The sequence below is a fragment of the Pseudophryne corroboree genome, chromosome 3 (assembly GCF_028390025.1).
Source record: "Pseudophryne corroboree isolate aPseCor3 chromosome 3, aPseCor3.hap2, whole genome shotgun sequence".
In the NCBI taxonomy this organism is placed as follows: Eukaryota; Metazoa; Chordata; class Amphibia; order Anura; family Myobatrachidae; genus Pseudophryne; species Pseudophryne corroboree.
Genome location: NC_086446.1, coordinates 84389177 through 84407163, shown reverse-complemented (window position 1 = coordinate 84407163; position 17987 = coordinate 84389177). Strand labels below are relative to the sequence as shown.

General features: G+C 46.7%; 1 protein-coding gene across 1 annotated transcript in view; it reads left to right on the top strand.

Annotated features, from left to right (window-relative positions):
* LOC135057187 (uncharacterized) overlaps positions 1 to 17987 on the top strand; it is an 826406-nt gene that overhangs the window by 800139 nt on the left and 8280 nt on the right. Inside the window, 5 exon segments of the mRNA XM_063963085.1 lie at positions 2207 to 2419; positions 8052 to 8174; positions 8809 to 8887; positions 9868 to 9965; positions 10318 to 10423. Of these exon segments, the coding sequence (XP_063819155.1) occupies positions 2207 to 2419; positions 8052 to 8174; positions 8809 to 8887; positions 9868 to 9965; positions 10318 to 10423 (619 nt within the window).

Below are 17987 nucleotides of genomic sequence, written 5' to 3'. Positions count from 1 at the left end.
ATCCTTATCCCCTCCCTACCACCAGCACTGATTGCCCCTAACCCCCTCTTTGCCTCAGTACCACTGCAGCTGATATCTAAACGTATCCCCCTTCCTACCCCTACTGCCACATGCCCCCCCCCAATTGCTCCCTGCCTCAACCACCATCTCAGCACCAACTGCTGCCTGCCCTTAACCCCCACCAACTGCTGCCTGCCCTTAACCCCCTTACCACCATCTATTACCTGCACCCAGCAATGCCCATGCTGTCACTTGACCCCAGCACCAATTGCTGCGTTCCCCCTCTGCCGGCAGCACTGTACGTGTTGGCAATGTGAGATAGAGGCAACGTAGTTCTAAGCATTAATTGTACTGTCAAATATGAGTGGGCCTTCCCGTAGTGCATTGCAAATACATAATTGCAAATACATGTAGAGGGACCCCTGCACATGCAATCGATAGCTACGCCCCCCCTGTTGTCAGGGAGGGGTCATGCCCAGCACACTGATGGCTGCTGGGATGCCCCCAGTCCCCCTGTCTCCACTGAATAGACGCTGTGAGCATGCTAAGCAGAGTGGCAGTGACAGGAGACTCCCAACTGCACCCACCACTGCGGCCAGCAGGTGGTACAGCGGGACTGTCCCGCAAAAATCGTGACAGTATGGTGCAGGGCATGGGGGGTGATTTGATGCTACATGGGGAACTCAAAATCATAATTTGTGATAGGACCCAGAAACAGAGTGGAGCAGGACCCCAGTGTTTCTAAAGTGAGGGGTCCCTAGGACCCACACATTTATTTGCTGATGTGTACCATACACATACCTTATATGTACCATACACTTCTACAGTATATTACCATATATGCCTCATAAATTCCTATACTTTTATAGAGCCACCATAAACTACTTGCATCATACACCTCTATATTGCCACATATGCACCATACACTCCTATTGCTGTCTTTATTTTGAGGACGGGATTCCGACCTCTTTCGGGATTTAGACGCTGGGCTTATGCCATCATACGGGATTCCGGCATCTTTACTTCGACCACCAGGATCTCATCAGTCGCAATACTAACTGCATCCCCTATTGCAATATATGCACCATACAACTCCCATTCTTACAGTATAAACTGCAACTCTCATTACAGGACAGCCTATCAGTCTCACTGTCTGTTACCATATATGCATCTTACAATCCTGCTTTACCACACATGTGTTGTATACTTCTATATCACCACATATTATAATAACATGACACCAGAAAAGGGATTGATAGCAGCCTTGCGCTTGTTAATTGCTGCTAGTTCTAATGCAGTGGAGGAAACACCCAATACCTCCTATTTGACACAGATTTACACAAAAAAGAAAATTGCTTAAAACTAGCGCTCTATATGCAAAAAATAAATAAATAAAGATGTTTAATATTGACACGCAGAAATCCCCTGTGTATTCTCTCTCCTGGAAAAACACTTACAGGTTGTTTCTTTCACGTGTGTCCATAAAGGTATCTTTAAACAGCTTAGGGATTTCACCCACTGGTATCACAGTATTCTTTCACTATTTAGCTGACAGTATATAACTTACATTAGATTTCTGTCTGGGACAGAAATCTAATGTAAGTTATATACTGTCAGCTAAATAGTGAAAGAATACTGTGATACCAGTGGGTGAAATCCCTAAGCTGTTTAAAGATACCTTTATGGACACACGTGAAAGAAACAACCTGTAAGTGTTTTTCCAGGAGAGAGAATACACAGGGGATTTCTGCGTGTCAATATTAAACATCTTTATTTATTTATTTTTTGCATATAGAGCGCTAGTTTTAAGCAATTTTCTTTTTTGTGTAAACATGACACCAGAGCCTGCTTCATCTGTATTTTAACAGGATACCACATCTTGCTCCATGTGTAATACAATTTACAAGACACCAGGACCTGTTCCACCTGTATTAAAAAATACAAGACACCACAGCCTGCTCCATCTGTGGTATTACAGGACACATGGTCTTCACTCGTAAGTAAACAAGGCATCGCTAGATCTTGCAGCTCCTCCTGTATTATAAGATAACACTACAGTCTGCTCCACATGTAACAGGATACATTCTACTCCCACTGCTCTACACTGACATTACACAAAACAGTCTGCTCCGCCTCCTCCTGTATAATACTATCATTACCTGGCTGCTGCCAGACACAACAATGGCGCCTATCTACTTCGCCCCAGTATCAGCCCTCACTTCACGCGGGAGTAGGGAGATGCTGTGGAAGAACAACCACTTCCGACCAGTGGGTCACAGAGGGAGGAGAGTCAGGTGGAACGCACAGACCGGAAGTAAATTGGACCGCAAGGCCGGAAGTGAACGCAAAGGTTCGCGTCTTCGATCTCTTTCGGCAGGGTGAGAGCTGTGAGCCTGTACTACATAGTGTATGGCAGAAGGTGTGTATGTGCCTGTGTAGGGAATGATATATGACGTTACACAAGTAGCCTCAGCATGCTCTTAGTGCCTCTGCCCGACCCACCCCCATAGCCTAAGCGTGGCCCACCCCATAGGCTTGGTATTGCTATGGCCCGGTCTTGTTATGCTGGCATTGTAATGTCCACCTTATAGCCTCATGGCGATGGGTGAGGTTAGAGGGAGTGTGTCTGTGGCTTCCTAAGGTAATAATAAAAATGGCGGCCCAGCAGTCACGTTACAGGCATATAATGATCACTGTATATTCCTGAATTCCCACCTTATAGACATATAAACCTCCCTATAGTACAACGTCTCCCCATGTGGCCTTAGCATGCCCACCTTGGTGCATGGGATAGTGGGAGGCAGGAATACCCAGGTGTGACCAGACCGCTGTGTCATGTAATCCTGGCCTGCGCTCCTCGTTTTCCCTCCCCCATTATATATTGCACATAAGTACATTATTTAATCTGAGCCTCCCATAGCCTAGTACCGGCCAGTCACACACATTAGCTGCAGTCTGTGTCTATGGGCCTCTCTCAGTGTTTCTCTAACGCTTCCTGTCTGTGCAATACATACATAGCAGACATGGCTTCTCAGCTGATAAGACACATAGGCCCAGATTTATCAAGCCTTGGAGAGTGATAAATAGCACGTTGATAGCGTACCAACCAATCGGCTCCTGTCATTTTTCAAACACAGCCTGTAACATGACGGGAGATGATTGGTTGGTACTTTATCACTGTACTATGTATCACTGTCCAAGGCTTGCTAAATCTGGGCCTTAATTGTGTATTTACTACCAGAGCTGTTAGGAATGAATCTTTTTCTTGTCTGCTGTAAATGCACATGTCAGACACACAAAACATGCATTTGGTTACTATGGTAACCACAATCAGCCTTCCTGACGCTTCATGTTGCTAACGACTACAGCTTTTAATTTCTGCTTTGTTTGAAAAACTCTGGTAAGTTTTCATTACTCATTTTCCCTGGCCCAGTTGTCAGAGTGCATAATGATCCCTGATAAATGATCTTCGTATTTTTAAGTGACGTTTGTAATGTAGTTTATACTAGCACCCCGCACTTGTAACCACTCGTACCGTCCCTCTTTCCTGCCTGGGGTATCGCTTTCTGCTCTGGTGCTTCTATCTCACTTTGGTTTGTATGTCAGTGTTGAGACCCAGACCAAAGTGTGCTAAAAGCACCAAAGCAGAGAGCGACACCCCAGGCTGGGAAGAGGAACTTGAAATAAAAATTACTAACTGCGCTTATGGGGTCTCAATCAATCTATGAAGCTGATATACCATTTAAAACATACATATGGTTTAATAACACATAATAAAATATATTAGTTAAACTTATATAAAAGACAGCTGCAATGTAACTCTCATAACAGTCGCTGAATTGTTTCAAATATATTGCCAAAATATTATGTACATATAGTATCACTTTGAAATGGAAACATTGGCTGAAGAGTATTCAATTACTCATAAATTCATGGATAGCATCCAGTGAAAAATGATAAAATAATTATAGACACCTGGGAGTTGTGGGGTTAATAGCAATTCATGTTTTCTTGGTATCCAGATATGCGCATAAGGCAACCATGAGTTTTCATGAATTCCTAATTCTACAGCCTTAAGCTGGGCATACGCTATACAATTATCTGGCAGATCTGGTTGGTTGGAAAAAAAATCTGGTAATGAACAGGAGCAAATGACAATCGACCATTTGATCCCAAACACTGGAAAATGGACAAAACCTGTCATTTAGACAAATTGGTTAAGTTCCAATACAACCAATATATATGAACAACAGGTTTTGTCCATTTTCCACTATTTGGCAGCAAATGGTCGATTGTCATTTGCTTTCGTCCATTACCAGATTTTCATTCCAACCAGCCAGATCTGACAGATAATTATATAGTGTATGACCAGCTTTATAATCTATAGTGCTCCAGTGATTATACGGATGTGTCCTCTTACATCTTTGCTCCGTGCGCTACTAGTCGTGTTAAACATAACGTAAGTGCTACTAGACTCAGTAGTGCTGAGCTTCTTTCTTTGCGTTTTTTTTCCATGAAAATGCGTCTTAGACGCAAAGTAATGTTATAAGACGCACAGCTTCTGCTGATTAAAATGCTATGCAGCATGCCTATATTCTGTGTGTGACTGTGACTGTATTTGCATACAAAATGCTCTGCTACATTGTTTTCCAGGAAACGTGGCATTTAGGATACAGATAGAGCTGCAATTACACACAGAATATAGGCATGCTGCATATTATTTTAATCAGAAGAAGCTGCTTGTGCGTCCTATTACATTACTTTGCGTCTAAGACGCATGTTTGCAGAAAAAAATGTAAAAGACGCTCGGCGCTTTCGAGTACCGCCACGGCATGGCCCGACTTCAAGGGCTGTTTAGTGTGACTGCAGCAATGATGTAAGGGGACACATCTGTAAGTATTTTGATCTTAGTGTGAATACGGCATTAAACGGCACTTGGTTCACCCAATAATGATTATTAAGGTATATGCAAAGCCAGCTTTGCACTGCCACGTTCAGCAATATGCGATACCGGTGATGCCTAAATTTGTTTAGACGGGTGTGAATGTGTCCAATGCTTAATAGCAAAAGTACCTCTTTGCGGAAGGGGGCGCAGTTATCTAAGCGTCCGCTGATCTTTTTGTATTACCTGGCCACACCGGAGATGCCGCTCACTGCTATATTGATAGCCGCACTCAGGCGGGAGCTGGGAAGATGCCCGCTCTCCAGTATATTATTAACCGCACTGGAGATCCGTCACGCTAAAGATCCCAGGTGTATATCCAAAGGTGAACAATGGTGGAGGCCTGACGCGTTTCTTCACGTCGTGACTTTCTCTGAATTGCACGGGCTGTGACAGGTGCAGGGTGCTAGAATGAACACTATCATGAACGCAATATTCTTACCATTAACGGATTCTCTCTTAATGAGCTTAGTCTCTGTAGACGAGCATAAAGATTGTTTATCTTGCGTATGTAAAAGTTTTCACTTTCCCCGTTGGTACTGCCGGGTGCCCCCATTTGTATAAAATCATTCCCAATTCTCTCATCTTGTATAACAGTATTTGCTTGTAAAGTGCAATTCCTGCAAAGTCCCCGCATCTGACCTTCCCGCATGCAAGGAATCCATGGTATATAAGAGCTGATCACTAATATCTTCTGTGTTACAGTCATTGGGGGTAATTCCAAGTTGATCGCAGCAGGAAATTTTTTAGCAGTTTGGCAAAACCATGTGCACTGCAGGGGGGGCAGATATAACATTTGCAGAGAGAGTTAGATTTGGGTGGGTTATATTGTTTCTGTGCAGGGTAAATACTGGCTGCTTTATTTTTACACTGCAATTTAGATTGCATATTGAACACACCCCACCCAAATCTAACTCTCTCTGCACATGTTATATCTGCCTCCCCTGCAGTGCACATGGTTTTGCCCAACTGCTAACAAAAATCCTGCTGCGATCAAATTGGAATTACCCCCATTGTTTGATAATGATCTTATTATTATTCACTGAGAGTCCAGGAAATCTGTAGTGCAAAGATCTACATTCTGTATAGACTAAAATTATGTTTATTACTGTTTAAATGGGAAACAACATCTTGAGCCAAATCTGACCCTCCTGCCAAATGGTAACCAGACTTATGTAGTGCAGTATTCGGGTAGCAGTCTGCAGGACGTGTATTAGTGTGTGTGGGTTATGTATAGTGAGCTGGCAGTGTGACAGGCACCACCCCTCCCTCAAATAGCATAGCAGTTATTCCTTACAGCATCCACAGTCCCATTTATCCCATCCATCAGTGCTGGGGTATCATTCCTCTGGTATCCGGACTCCAGGTCGACACCACTTAGGTCGACACTAGTTGGTTGACGCACCTTAGGTTGACACAAGAAATAGGTTGACACGGATAATAGGTCAACATGGAAAAACGTCGACGAGTTTTAAAAAAACAACAACATTATTTTAAATCATTATGTTAATCCACGTGGACTATGATTGGGAATGGTAACCTGTGCCGAGCACAGCGGTAGCGGGGTGAGGCACCTTGCCCGAAACATGGCGAGCCATGTGAGGGGAAAGGGTGCACTAATTGGGGTTCCCCATCACTTTACAAAGAAAATTACACCAACAAAACATTAAAAACCCATGTCGACTTTTTTCCATGTCTGCCCATTTCTCATATCGACCTAGACACTGTCGACGTTGAGTCCCAGACCCATTCCTCTTATGTGTTATGTGCTTATATATTCCTTTCTTGCGTCTGGCTCATTGTCTCCCCCTCCCACATACAGAATTTGGCATCAGTCCGCCCTTTTTATGCGTTTTATTTTTTTATGTTCAACATTAAGAAAGTTGTCTTGTAGCTTCTTGAACTATTTTACTGTATACCACCACACCTGCTGAGAGACTGTTCCTTGGGACTATCATACTTTGGTATAGGGTTTCCCTCAGCTGTCACAGTGTTTCCTTATACGCAGTAATCCTGCCGTCATGACCTGCTACTGCTGCTCTGTCCTATCACCTCTGTCCTGTCTCTCCTCCAGCTGAGCATGTCCAGTCCTTGTAGTCTTTCCTGTTTAGTTTTCCTGTGCAGTCCATATACCATTGCAGTCTTATTAGTGATGTTTTTAGTGATAGAGCCTTCAGAGCAATACACGGTTCTCGGGGTGAGGTGTTACCAGTATCCTACTGTATATAGCAGTAATATAACCTCCCTCCTGCTATACACAGTACTCGGGGTGAGGTGTTACCAGTGTTCTATATAGCAGTAATATAACCTTCCTCTCCCTATACACGGTACTCTGGGTGAGGTGTTACCAGTGTCCTACTGTATATAGCAGTAATATAACCTTCCTCTCCCTATACACGGTACTCGGGGTGATGTGCTACCAAGTGATGCGGTTACAATACTGCTAGTCGGGATCCCGGACGTCACAATGCCAACACCGGAATCCCGACTAGCGGTGGAATACCAGCGCCACAGGCTTTTCTCCCACTATGGGTGTCCACAACACCCATAGAGGGAGAATATGACCTGTGGCGAGCGCATCGAGCCACCATGCCTGCAAGTGACTTTCTAGCGCTCGTCCCACTGCCGGCATACCGATGGCCACCGATTTTCCATACTGATCCCGTTACCAGTTCCTTATATAAAGGTAATATAACCTTCCTCTCCCTATACACACTACTCAGGGTGAGATGAGGGAATCTGGGGTGTAGGCCTCACCTTCATACCTGATCTCTGATCTGCTCTCCTATGGTAACAGATACTTAGGAGATGTTACTGAACTGTCTTGTATGTCAGGCGTGTACAGCTGTATGTGTATGACAGTATTATATGTGGCCATTAGCTTATATGAAATCCTCTACAGAAACCATTATATTAGTCTTTACAGCATCAGGACCATTTGTAGGTGTTACATGGAGCAATTTTCTTACATGGGGGCATCTATAACATTTACACAAGGTGTTATTCTTTATATTTAGTCACAGTAGATCCCACGTACACAGCTCTGTGTCCAAACTATACACAGATTTATATTGAGATCATAACATTTCCTTCTTGGGTCTTTCTAAAGAATATACTACCCATAATCCTCCACCACACACAGTCTCCACCTCATTCACTGATACATGAGAGAGACAATGAGCAGAAGATCCTGGAACTCACCAACAAGATCATTCAGCTGCTGACTGGAGAGGTGACTGCTGGAAATGGGACATTATACAGTAACACCAGGGGAGGTGTCTGGGTGATGACTGGAGAGGTGACTGCTGGGAATGGGGCATTATACAGTAACACCAGGGGAGGTGTCTGGGTGATGACTGGAGAGGTGACTGCTGGGAATGGGGCATTATACAGTAACACCAGGGGAGGTGTCTGGGTGATGACTGGAGAGGTGACTGCTGGGAATGGGGCATTATACAGTAACACCAGGGGATGTGTCTGGGTGATGACTGGAGAGGTGACTGCTGGAAATGGGACATTATACAGTAACACCAGGGGAGGTGTCTGGGTGATGACTGGAGAGGTGACTGCTGGGAATGGGGCATTATACAGTAACACCAGAGGAAGTGTCTGGGTGATGACTGGAGAGGTGACTGCTGGGAATGGGACATTATACAGTAACACCAGGGGAGGTGTCTGGGTGATGACTGGAGAGGTGACTGCTGGAAATGGGACATTATACAGTAACACCGGGGGAGGTGTCTGGGTAATGACTGGAGAGGTGACTGCTGGGAATGGGACATTATACAGTAACACCAGGGGAGGTGTCTGGGTGATGACTGTGTCATTGTGTGTGTCAGGATGTCACTGTCTATCTCTCCATGCAGGAGGGGGAGTATATAGAGGGACACAAGGATCTGTACAAGGACGTGATGATGGAGAATCACCGGCCCCTCACATCACTGGGTAAGAGGAGAATTTTAATTATTGTAAAGGACAGAAGAGATTTGAAGGTCTACACATATGTATCATTTTGTAACCATACTTAAAACCAGAGCCGAAACTAGGGGGGACCTAGGGGGGCATGTGACCCGGGCGCTGGATTGGATAGGGCGCTGGGATCAGCTGCATCTGACACAGCAGAGAAGGTAGTGTAGAAAAATGGGATTTGTAGTCGTGTGCTACTGCTTAGACTTTATGCAGTAACATAGAGACTACAAATCCCATGATGCATTGCACCGCTGCTGGAGCTGCAGTAGTCAGGACAGCGTGTAGCTTCCCTTCCTCAGCGGCAAGCCGAAAAAGTATACCAGCCGCTCGCCCTAGCTATGAATGTGGTCATGCTGCTGACCTTTCTCTGGCCCCACACAGAACTGCATTCCGCTGAGTCGCTGACAGCACAGTGATGGATGTAAGCTGGACGGCAGCCTTCACCTCCACCTTAGTAAAGAGCAAGAGGACTGGAGGTAAAACACACATACACACTCTCTCTCACACTCACTGTGACTGGTGTTAACCCCTGCAGTTCATTTATACTGTAGTTTTCTTAAACTTATATACAGTATATTGCCCTAATCTATAAATGCTGAGACCGCTTATTTTCACCACTGTGACAGCTACAGATTATATATATATATATATATATATATATATATATATATATATATATATTAGTATTATACCAAGTGTGTATTACTGGGGTCTGCTGGTTTGAGGGATATCTGTTTTGAATTTTGTTGTTTGTTTCTTATTTATTTATTTATTTATTTATATTTGATTTTATTTTTATATGTAATTTTTTATTTATTTAATATATTTCCTTTTTTTTGGGGGGGGGGGGGGGGGGGCGGGGGGGCGCGCTAAATTACTGTCTTGCCCCGGGTGCCGTTAGTCCTAGTTTCGGCCCTGTTAAAACTATGTACTCAGTCACTGTGTGTCTTCCACAGATGGACCCAGTAACAGAGATACCCCAGAGAGATGTCCCCGTCCTCCTTATTCACCGGATTGTACAAAGGAGAGTCACAGGAACCCACAGGAGCATCAGGTAGAAGGGATTTAGGGTCTCACCAGATACCAAAGTGACTTATTACTACTATATGATCTGTAGAGAAGTTGAGTGGTTCTTCTACACTAATACTCTTTTGTTTTATTTCAATTTATAAGACTTTATTCATTTGTTATTCCTGCAGCAGGGTACATAGTTTCCACAGGGAAACAACAGGGGTGTAGTTGTGGACCAGGAATCCAGGCACCATTTATCAAAATACTAAACTTCCTTATCACTATATGATCTGTAGTAAATCTATATCTTACACATTGATATTCTTCAGTTTAATCTCCGTTACATAAATCAGACATTATTAAAGTGTTATTTTATTGTTTTTTTGTTTATTTAGGGGGAAAACCTGTCTAATATTAAGGTAGAAGATAAAGAAGAAGAGATGGATGTGAAGGGGGATCAGCAGTGTAAGGAGGAGGAAATCCCTACAGATATCAGCACAGGTGAGGAATAATCACTTATTACAGAATAGAGTCAAACATTCTTCTTGCTCAGTCACCACAACATTAACTTACTCTACATCTACAAACTAATGATGAAAAGATATTTGCCCAGTGGCTGAGTCAGGAGACATCAGCCCCTATTGGTCTCCTGCTCTCCCCCTCACATCATGTCACTGTGTGTTACCAGCCCAGTGATCTGACCAGTCTCCTCCCCTCACTCTCTGGTGTATCTCATACATCAGGAGCCATCAGCCCCTATTATACTCCTGCTTTCCCCCTCACATCATGTCACTGTGTGTTACCAGCCCAGAGATCTGACCAGTCTCCCCCCACACTCTCTGGTGTATCTCATACATCAGGAGCCATCAGCCCCTATTAGACTCCTGCTCTCCCCCTCACATCATGTCACTGTGTGTTACCAGCCCAGTGATCTGACCAGTCTCCTCCCCTCACTCTCTGGTGTATCTCATACATCAGGAGCCATCACCCTTATTATACTCCTGCTCTCCCCCTCACATCATGTCACTGTGTGTTACCAGCCCAGAGATATGACCAGTTTCCTCCCCACACTCTCTGGTGTATCTCATACATCAGGAGCCATCAGCCCCTATTGGTCTCCTTCTCTCCTCCTCACATCATGTCACTGTGTGTTACCAGCCCAGTGATCTGACCAGTCTCCTCACCACACTCTCTGGTGTATCTCATACATCAGGAGTAGGGAGGCCAATCCCGGGATTCGGGATTGAAAAACGCTCAATCCCGGGATTGCAGTAGGGATCAGTGAAGAAGGGTGTAGGGAGCAGCACTGGAGGGTATGTGGTGGTGCGGGAGGGTGTAGGTAGCGGCGCGGAAGGCAGGGAGGGTGTAGGTAGTGGTGCCGGAGGGTGTAGGTAGCAGTGCGGGAGGGTGTAGGTAGCTGGGCGGGAGGATGTAGGTAGCGGTGCGGGAGGCTGTAGGCAGCGGTGCGGGAGGGTGTAGTTAGCGGTGCGGGAGGGTGTAGGTAGCGGGGAGGGTTGGTAGCGGCGTGGGAGGGAGACTGTTAGCACTGCACGGAGGGAGGGTGGATATAAGTAATACCACTTACTATTAGGTGGACGGCAGCCATGGGCACACTGAACGCAGCAGCATTTCAAATTAAGCGCCGGTCGCCAGCCAACCAGAGTGGGCGGACCGGCAGCCAATCAGGGAAGCGGCCGCAGCAGTCGCTCCTGACTGGCCGCCGCTGCTGCGGCAGCTTCCCTGATTAGCTGCCGGTCCGCCAGCTCTGATTGGCTGACGGCCGGCGCCACATTTGAAGTGCCGCCTCGTTCAGCGTTTGTCTATGGCTGCCGCCCGCCTAATTGTAAATAGTATTACTTACACACCCACCCTCCCGCGCATGCGCAGTGTAATCCCGTGAATCCCGGGATTGGATGCTCCAATCCCGGGATTCAAATCCCGGCATTTTTAGGCCCAAATCCCGGGATCCCGCCGATCCCGATCCCGGGATTGGCCTCCCTAATCAGGAGCCATCAGACCCTATTATACTCCTGCTCTCCCCCTCACATCATGTCACTGTGTGCTACCAGCCCAGAGATCTGACCAGTCTCCTCCCCACATTCTCTGGTGTATCTCATACATCAGGAGCCATCAATTCCTGTTAGACTCCTGCTCTTCCCTCACATCATGTCACTGTGTGTTACCAGCCCAGAGATCTGACCAGTCTCCTCCCTGCACCCTCTGGTGTATCTCATACATTAGGAGACATCAGCCCATATTATACTCCTGCTCTCCCCCTCACATCCTGTCACTGTGTGTTACCAGTACAGAGATCTGACCAGTCTCCTCCCCACGCTCTCTGGTGTATCTCATACATCTGGAGCCATCAGCCCCTATTATACTTTTGCTCTCCTCCTCACATCATGTCACTGTGTGTTACCAGTACAGAGATCTGACCAGTCTCCTCCCCACACTCTCTGGTGTATCTCATACATCAGGAGCTATCAGCCCCTATTATACTCCTGCTCTCCTCCTCACATCATGTCACTGTGTGTTACCAGCCCAGAGATCTGACCAGTCTCCTCTCCACACTCTCTGGTGTATCTCATACATCAGGAGCCATCATCTCCTATTATACTCCTGCTCTCCCCCTTACATCATGTCACTGTGTGTTACCAGCCCAGATATCTGACCAGTCTCCTCCCCACACTCTCTGGTGTATCTCATACATCTGGAGCCATCAGCCCCTATTATACTTTTGCTCTCCTCCTCACATCATGTCACTGTGTGTTACCAGTACAGAGATCTGACCAGTCTCCTCCCCACACTCTCTGGTGTATCTCATACATCAGGAGCTATCAGCCCCTATTATACTCCTGCTCTCCTCCTCACATCATGTCACTGTGTGTTACCAGCCCAGAGATCTGACCAGTCTCCTCTCCACACTCTCTGGTGTATCTCATACATCAGGAGCCATCAGCACCTATTATACTCCTGCTCTCCCCCTCACATCATGTCACTGTGTGTTACCAGCCCAGAGATCTGACCAGTCTCCTCCCCACACTCTCTGGTGTATCTCATACATCAGGAGCCATCAGTCCCTATTATGCTCCTGTTCTCTCCCTCACATCATGTCACTGTGTGTTACCAGCCCAGATATCTGACCAGTCTCCTCCCCACACTCTCTGGTGTATCTCATACATCAGGAGCCATCAGCCCCTATTATACTCCTGCTCTCCTCCTCGCATCCTGTCACTGTGTGTTACCATGCATCATCTGTAGAAGTCACTGGGACTGGTTCCATAGCATTGAATACATTTTAATGGTATGGATCCCCATGTGGCATTACCCATGAGTCTCATGTAAATATACCTTAGTGGAGTGGTTCACAAACCTTTTTTTAATCATGGCTCCTCTGGACCAAAAGTTTCTTTTGGAGAAATATAAAAGATATATTTAATGCTTCTATATCACCCTTAAGTTCAGTTATGTGGTGAGGGACAGGATTGACTTCTGCTCGTCCACATATTTTATGATTGGAAGCCACCAGCACTGGTTTTACCTATTGCATTGAGCTTAATTTGAATTTGTCCTGGACCTTCAAACCAGGGCACTCTTGCAAGTTTGGGAACCACTGCCTTAATGTGTGATCCTCAGTACAGGCATATGATGCAATCATCAAGAAAAATACCATGTGACCCCACTCATCCTAAGATCACACATCCCTTCACAACACACATTTGTCCTTTTATAATCATCATCTATTTACAGGGTGCCACAGATTCATTACTGCTGGACAGTCATCATAGAGATATAATATTCATGAAGACAATAAGCATGATAGCAGCTATACGTGAATACAGTTATGTATAGTAACAATGTGAAGGACAAACAGAGAATAAATATGCGAGCAGTAAGAGAAATCGGCAGGAATTGGGAGTAAGGAGTGAAAGACTATGTAAAGTGTGTGTATGAGGCAATCACTGGGGCAGATGTATTAAGCCTGGAGAAGGCATAAAGCAGTGATAAGTGGAAGTGATAACGCACCAGCCAATCAGCTCATAACTGTCAATTTACATAGTGGAGCTGATTGGCTGGTGCGTTATCACCGTGCACTTATCACCGCTTTATCACTACTTTATGCCTTCTCCAGGCTTAATACATCGTGTCTTGTTGGATAGTGTGACTGGCTATTGAGGCTTTCTGTCTTGCTGGGCAATATTAATAGTTGGGAAAAGTTACTCAACAATGGCCCTCATTCCGAGTTGATCGCTAGCTGCCGTTGTACGCTGCGTAGCGATCATTTAAAAAAAATAGCAAAATTACACATGCGTATGAGCCGCAATGCGCACACGCAGCGTACAGGTACAAAGAGCATCGTTGTTTTGCACTGCTTCTAGCGACGATTCCATTCGCACAGCCGATCGCAAGGAGATTGACAGGAAGCAGGAGTTTATGGGTGGCAACTGACCGTTTTCAGGGAGTGTTTGGAAAAACGCAGGCGTGTCCATGCGTTTGCAGGGTGGGTATCTGACATCAATTCCGGGACCTTCGTTGCAGCAATCATCGCACAGAATGGGTAACTACAGGGCTGGTCTTGTTTTGCACAAAATGTTTTTCTCTAACGTCCTAGTGGATGCTGGGGACTCCGTAAGGACCATGGGGAACAGACGGGCTCCGCAGGAGACAGGGCACTTTAAGAGAGAATTAGGATACTGGTGTGCACTGGCTCCTCCCTCTATGTCCCTCCTCCAGACCTCAGTTTGAATCTGTGCCCGGACGAGCTGGGTGCACCTTAGTGAGCTCTCCTGAGCTTGCTAGGAAAGAAAGTATTTTGTTAGGATTTTTTATTTTCAGAGAGATCTGCTGGCAACAGACTCTCTGCTACGTGGGACTGAGGGGAGAGAAGCAGCCCTACTCACTAGAAGATAGGTCCTGCTTCTTAGGCTACTGGACACCATTAGCTCCAGAGGGATCGTACACAGGAACGCACCCTTGGTCGTCCGATCCCGGAGCCGCGCCGCCGTCCCCCTCGCAGAGCCAGAAGACAGAAGCCGGCGTCAGAAGCAAGAAGACTTCGAAATCGGCGGCAGAAGACTCCAGTCTTCATATGAGGTAGCGCACAGCACTGCAGCTGTGCGCCATTGCTCCCACACTAAACCCACACACTCTGGTCACTGTAGGGTGCAGGGCGCAGGGGGGGGGCGTCCTGGGCAGCAATTAGGTACCTCTTGGCAAAAGCAGCATATATACAGTTGGGCACTGTATATATGCATGAGCCCCCGCCATTGTTTTTACACAAAACGCGGGACAGAAGCCCGCCGCTGAGGGGGCGGAGCTTCTTCCTCAGCACTCACCAGCGCCATTTTCTCTCCACAGCTCCGCTGAGAGGAAGCTCCCCAGGCTCTCCCCTGCAGAATCACGGTAGAAAGAGGGTAAAAAGAGAGGGGGGGCACATAAATTTGGCGCAAAAACAGTATATACAGCAGCTACTGGGTTAACACTAAGTTACTGTGTGACTCCTGGGTAATATAGCGCTGGGGTGTGTGCTGGCATACTCTCTCTCTGTCTCTCCAAAAGGCCTTGTGGGGGAACTGTCTTCAAATAGAGCATCCTCTGTGTGTGTGGTGTGTCGGTATGTTTGACGAGGAAGGCTATGTGGAAACAGAGCGGGTACAAATGAATGTGGGGTCGCCGCCGACGGCGCCGACATCCGATTGGATGGATATGTGGAAGGTTTTAAATGATAATGTTTAATTCCTTGCATAAAAGGTTGGATAAAGCTGAAGCCTTGGGACAGTCAGGGTCTCAACCCATGCCTGATCCTACAGCACAGAGGCCGTCGGGGTCTCAGAAGCGCCCACTATCCCAAGTTGTTGACACAGATATCGACACGGATTCCGACTCCAGTGTCGATGGCGATGATGCAAAGTTGCAGCCTAAAATGGCTAAAGCCATCCGCTACATGATTATAGCAATGAAAGATGTGTTACACATCACAGAGGAAACCCCAGTCCCTGACAAGAGGGTTTGTATGTATGGGGAAAAGAGGCAAGAGGTAACCTTTCCCCCTTCACATGAGTTAAATGAGTTATGTGAAAAGGCTTGGGAATCTCCAGATAGAAAACTGCAGATTTCCAAACGGATGCTTATGGCGTATCCTTTCCCGCCAACGGACAGGTTACGCTGGGAATCCTCCCCTAGGGTAGACAAAGCTTTAACACGCTTATCCAAGAGGGTAGCCCTGCCGTCACAGGATACGGCCACCCTAAAAGATGCTGCGGATAGAAAGCAGGAGGGTATCCTGAAGTCCATTTATACACATTCAGGTACCCTACTAAGGCCGGCGATTGCGTCGGCCTGGATGTGTAGTGCTGTAGCAGCATGGACAGATACCTTATCTGAGGAACTTGATACCTTGGACAAGGATACTATAGTACTGACCCTGGGGCATATAAAAGACGCTGTCCTATATATGAGAGATGCCCAAAGAGACATTAGCCTACTGGGCTCTAGAATAAATGCAATGTCGATTTCCGCCAGAAGGGTCCTGTGGACTCGGCAATGGACAGGCGATGCCGACTCAAAAAGGCACATGGAGGTTTTACCTTACAGGGGTGAGGAGTTGTTTGGGGACGGTCTCTCGGACCTGGTCTCCACAGCTACGGCTGGAAAGTCAAATTTTTTGCCATATATTCCCTCACAACCTAAGAAAGCACCGTATTATCAAATGCAGTCCTTTCGATCACATAGAGGCAAGAAAGTCCGAGGTGCGTCCTTTCTTGCCAGAGGCAGGGGTAGAGGAAAGAAGCTGCACAATACAGCTAGTTCCCAGGAACAGAAGCCCTCCCCGGCTTCCTCTAAATCCGCCGCATGACGCTGGGGCTCCACAGGCGGAGCCAGGCCTGGTGGGGGCGCGTCTCCGAAATTTCAGCCACAAGTGGGTTCACTCACAGGTGGATCCCTGGGCTATAGAAATTGTGTCTCAGGGTTACAAGCTGGAATTCGAAGTGATGCCCCCTCACCGTTACCTCAAATCGGCCCTGCCAGCTTCCCCCATAGAGAGGGAAATAGTGTTAGCAGCAATTCACAAATTGTATCTCCAGCAGGTGGTGGTAAAGGTTCCCCTCCTTCAACAGGGAAGGGGTTACTATTCAACAATGTTTGTGGTACCGAAACCGGACGGTTCGGTCAGACCCATATTGAATTTAAAATCCCTGAACATATACCTGAAAAGGTTCAAGTTCAAGATGGAATCGCTCAGAGCGGTCATCGCAAGTCTGGAGGAAGGGGATTTTATTGTGTCTCTGGACATAAAGGATGCTTACCTTCATGTCCCCATTTATCCACCTCATCAGGAGTACCTCAGATTTGTGGTACAGGATTGTCATTATAAATTCCAGACGTTGCCGTTTGGTCTGTCCACGGCACCGAGAATATTTACCAAGGTAATGGCAGAAATGATGGTGCTCCTGCGAAAGCAGGGAGTCACAATTATCCCATACTTGGACGATCTCCTCATAAAGGCGAGGTCCAGAGAGCAGTTGCTGATCAGCGTAGCACGCTCTCGGGAAGTGTTACAACAGCACGGCTGGATTCTGAATATTCCAAAGTCGCAGCTGATTCCTACGACGCGTCTGCCCTTCCTGGGCATGATTCTGGACACAGACCAGAAGAAGGTTTTTCTCCCGACGGAGAAGGCTCAGGAACTCATGACACTGGTCAGAGACCTCTTAAAACCAAAACAGGTGTCGGTGCATCACTGCACGCGAGTCCTGGGAAAGATGGTGGCGTCATACGAGGCCATTCCCTTCGGCAGGTTCCATGCGAGGACCTTTCAATGGGATCTGTTGGACAAGTGGTCCGGATCGCATCTACAGATGCATCAGCTGATCACCCTATCCCCCAGGGCCAGGGTGTCTCTTCTGTGGTGGCTGCAGAGTGCTCACCTTCGCAGATTCGGCATTCAGGACTGGGTCCTGGTGACCACGGATGCAAGCCTCCGAGGGTGGGGGGCAGTCACACAGGGAAGAAATTTCCAGGGTCTGTGGTCAAGTCAGGAGACTTGCCTTCACATCAATATCCT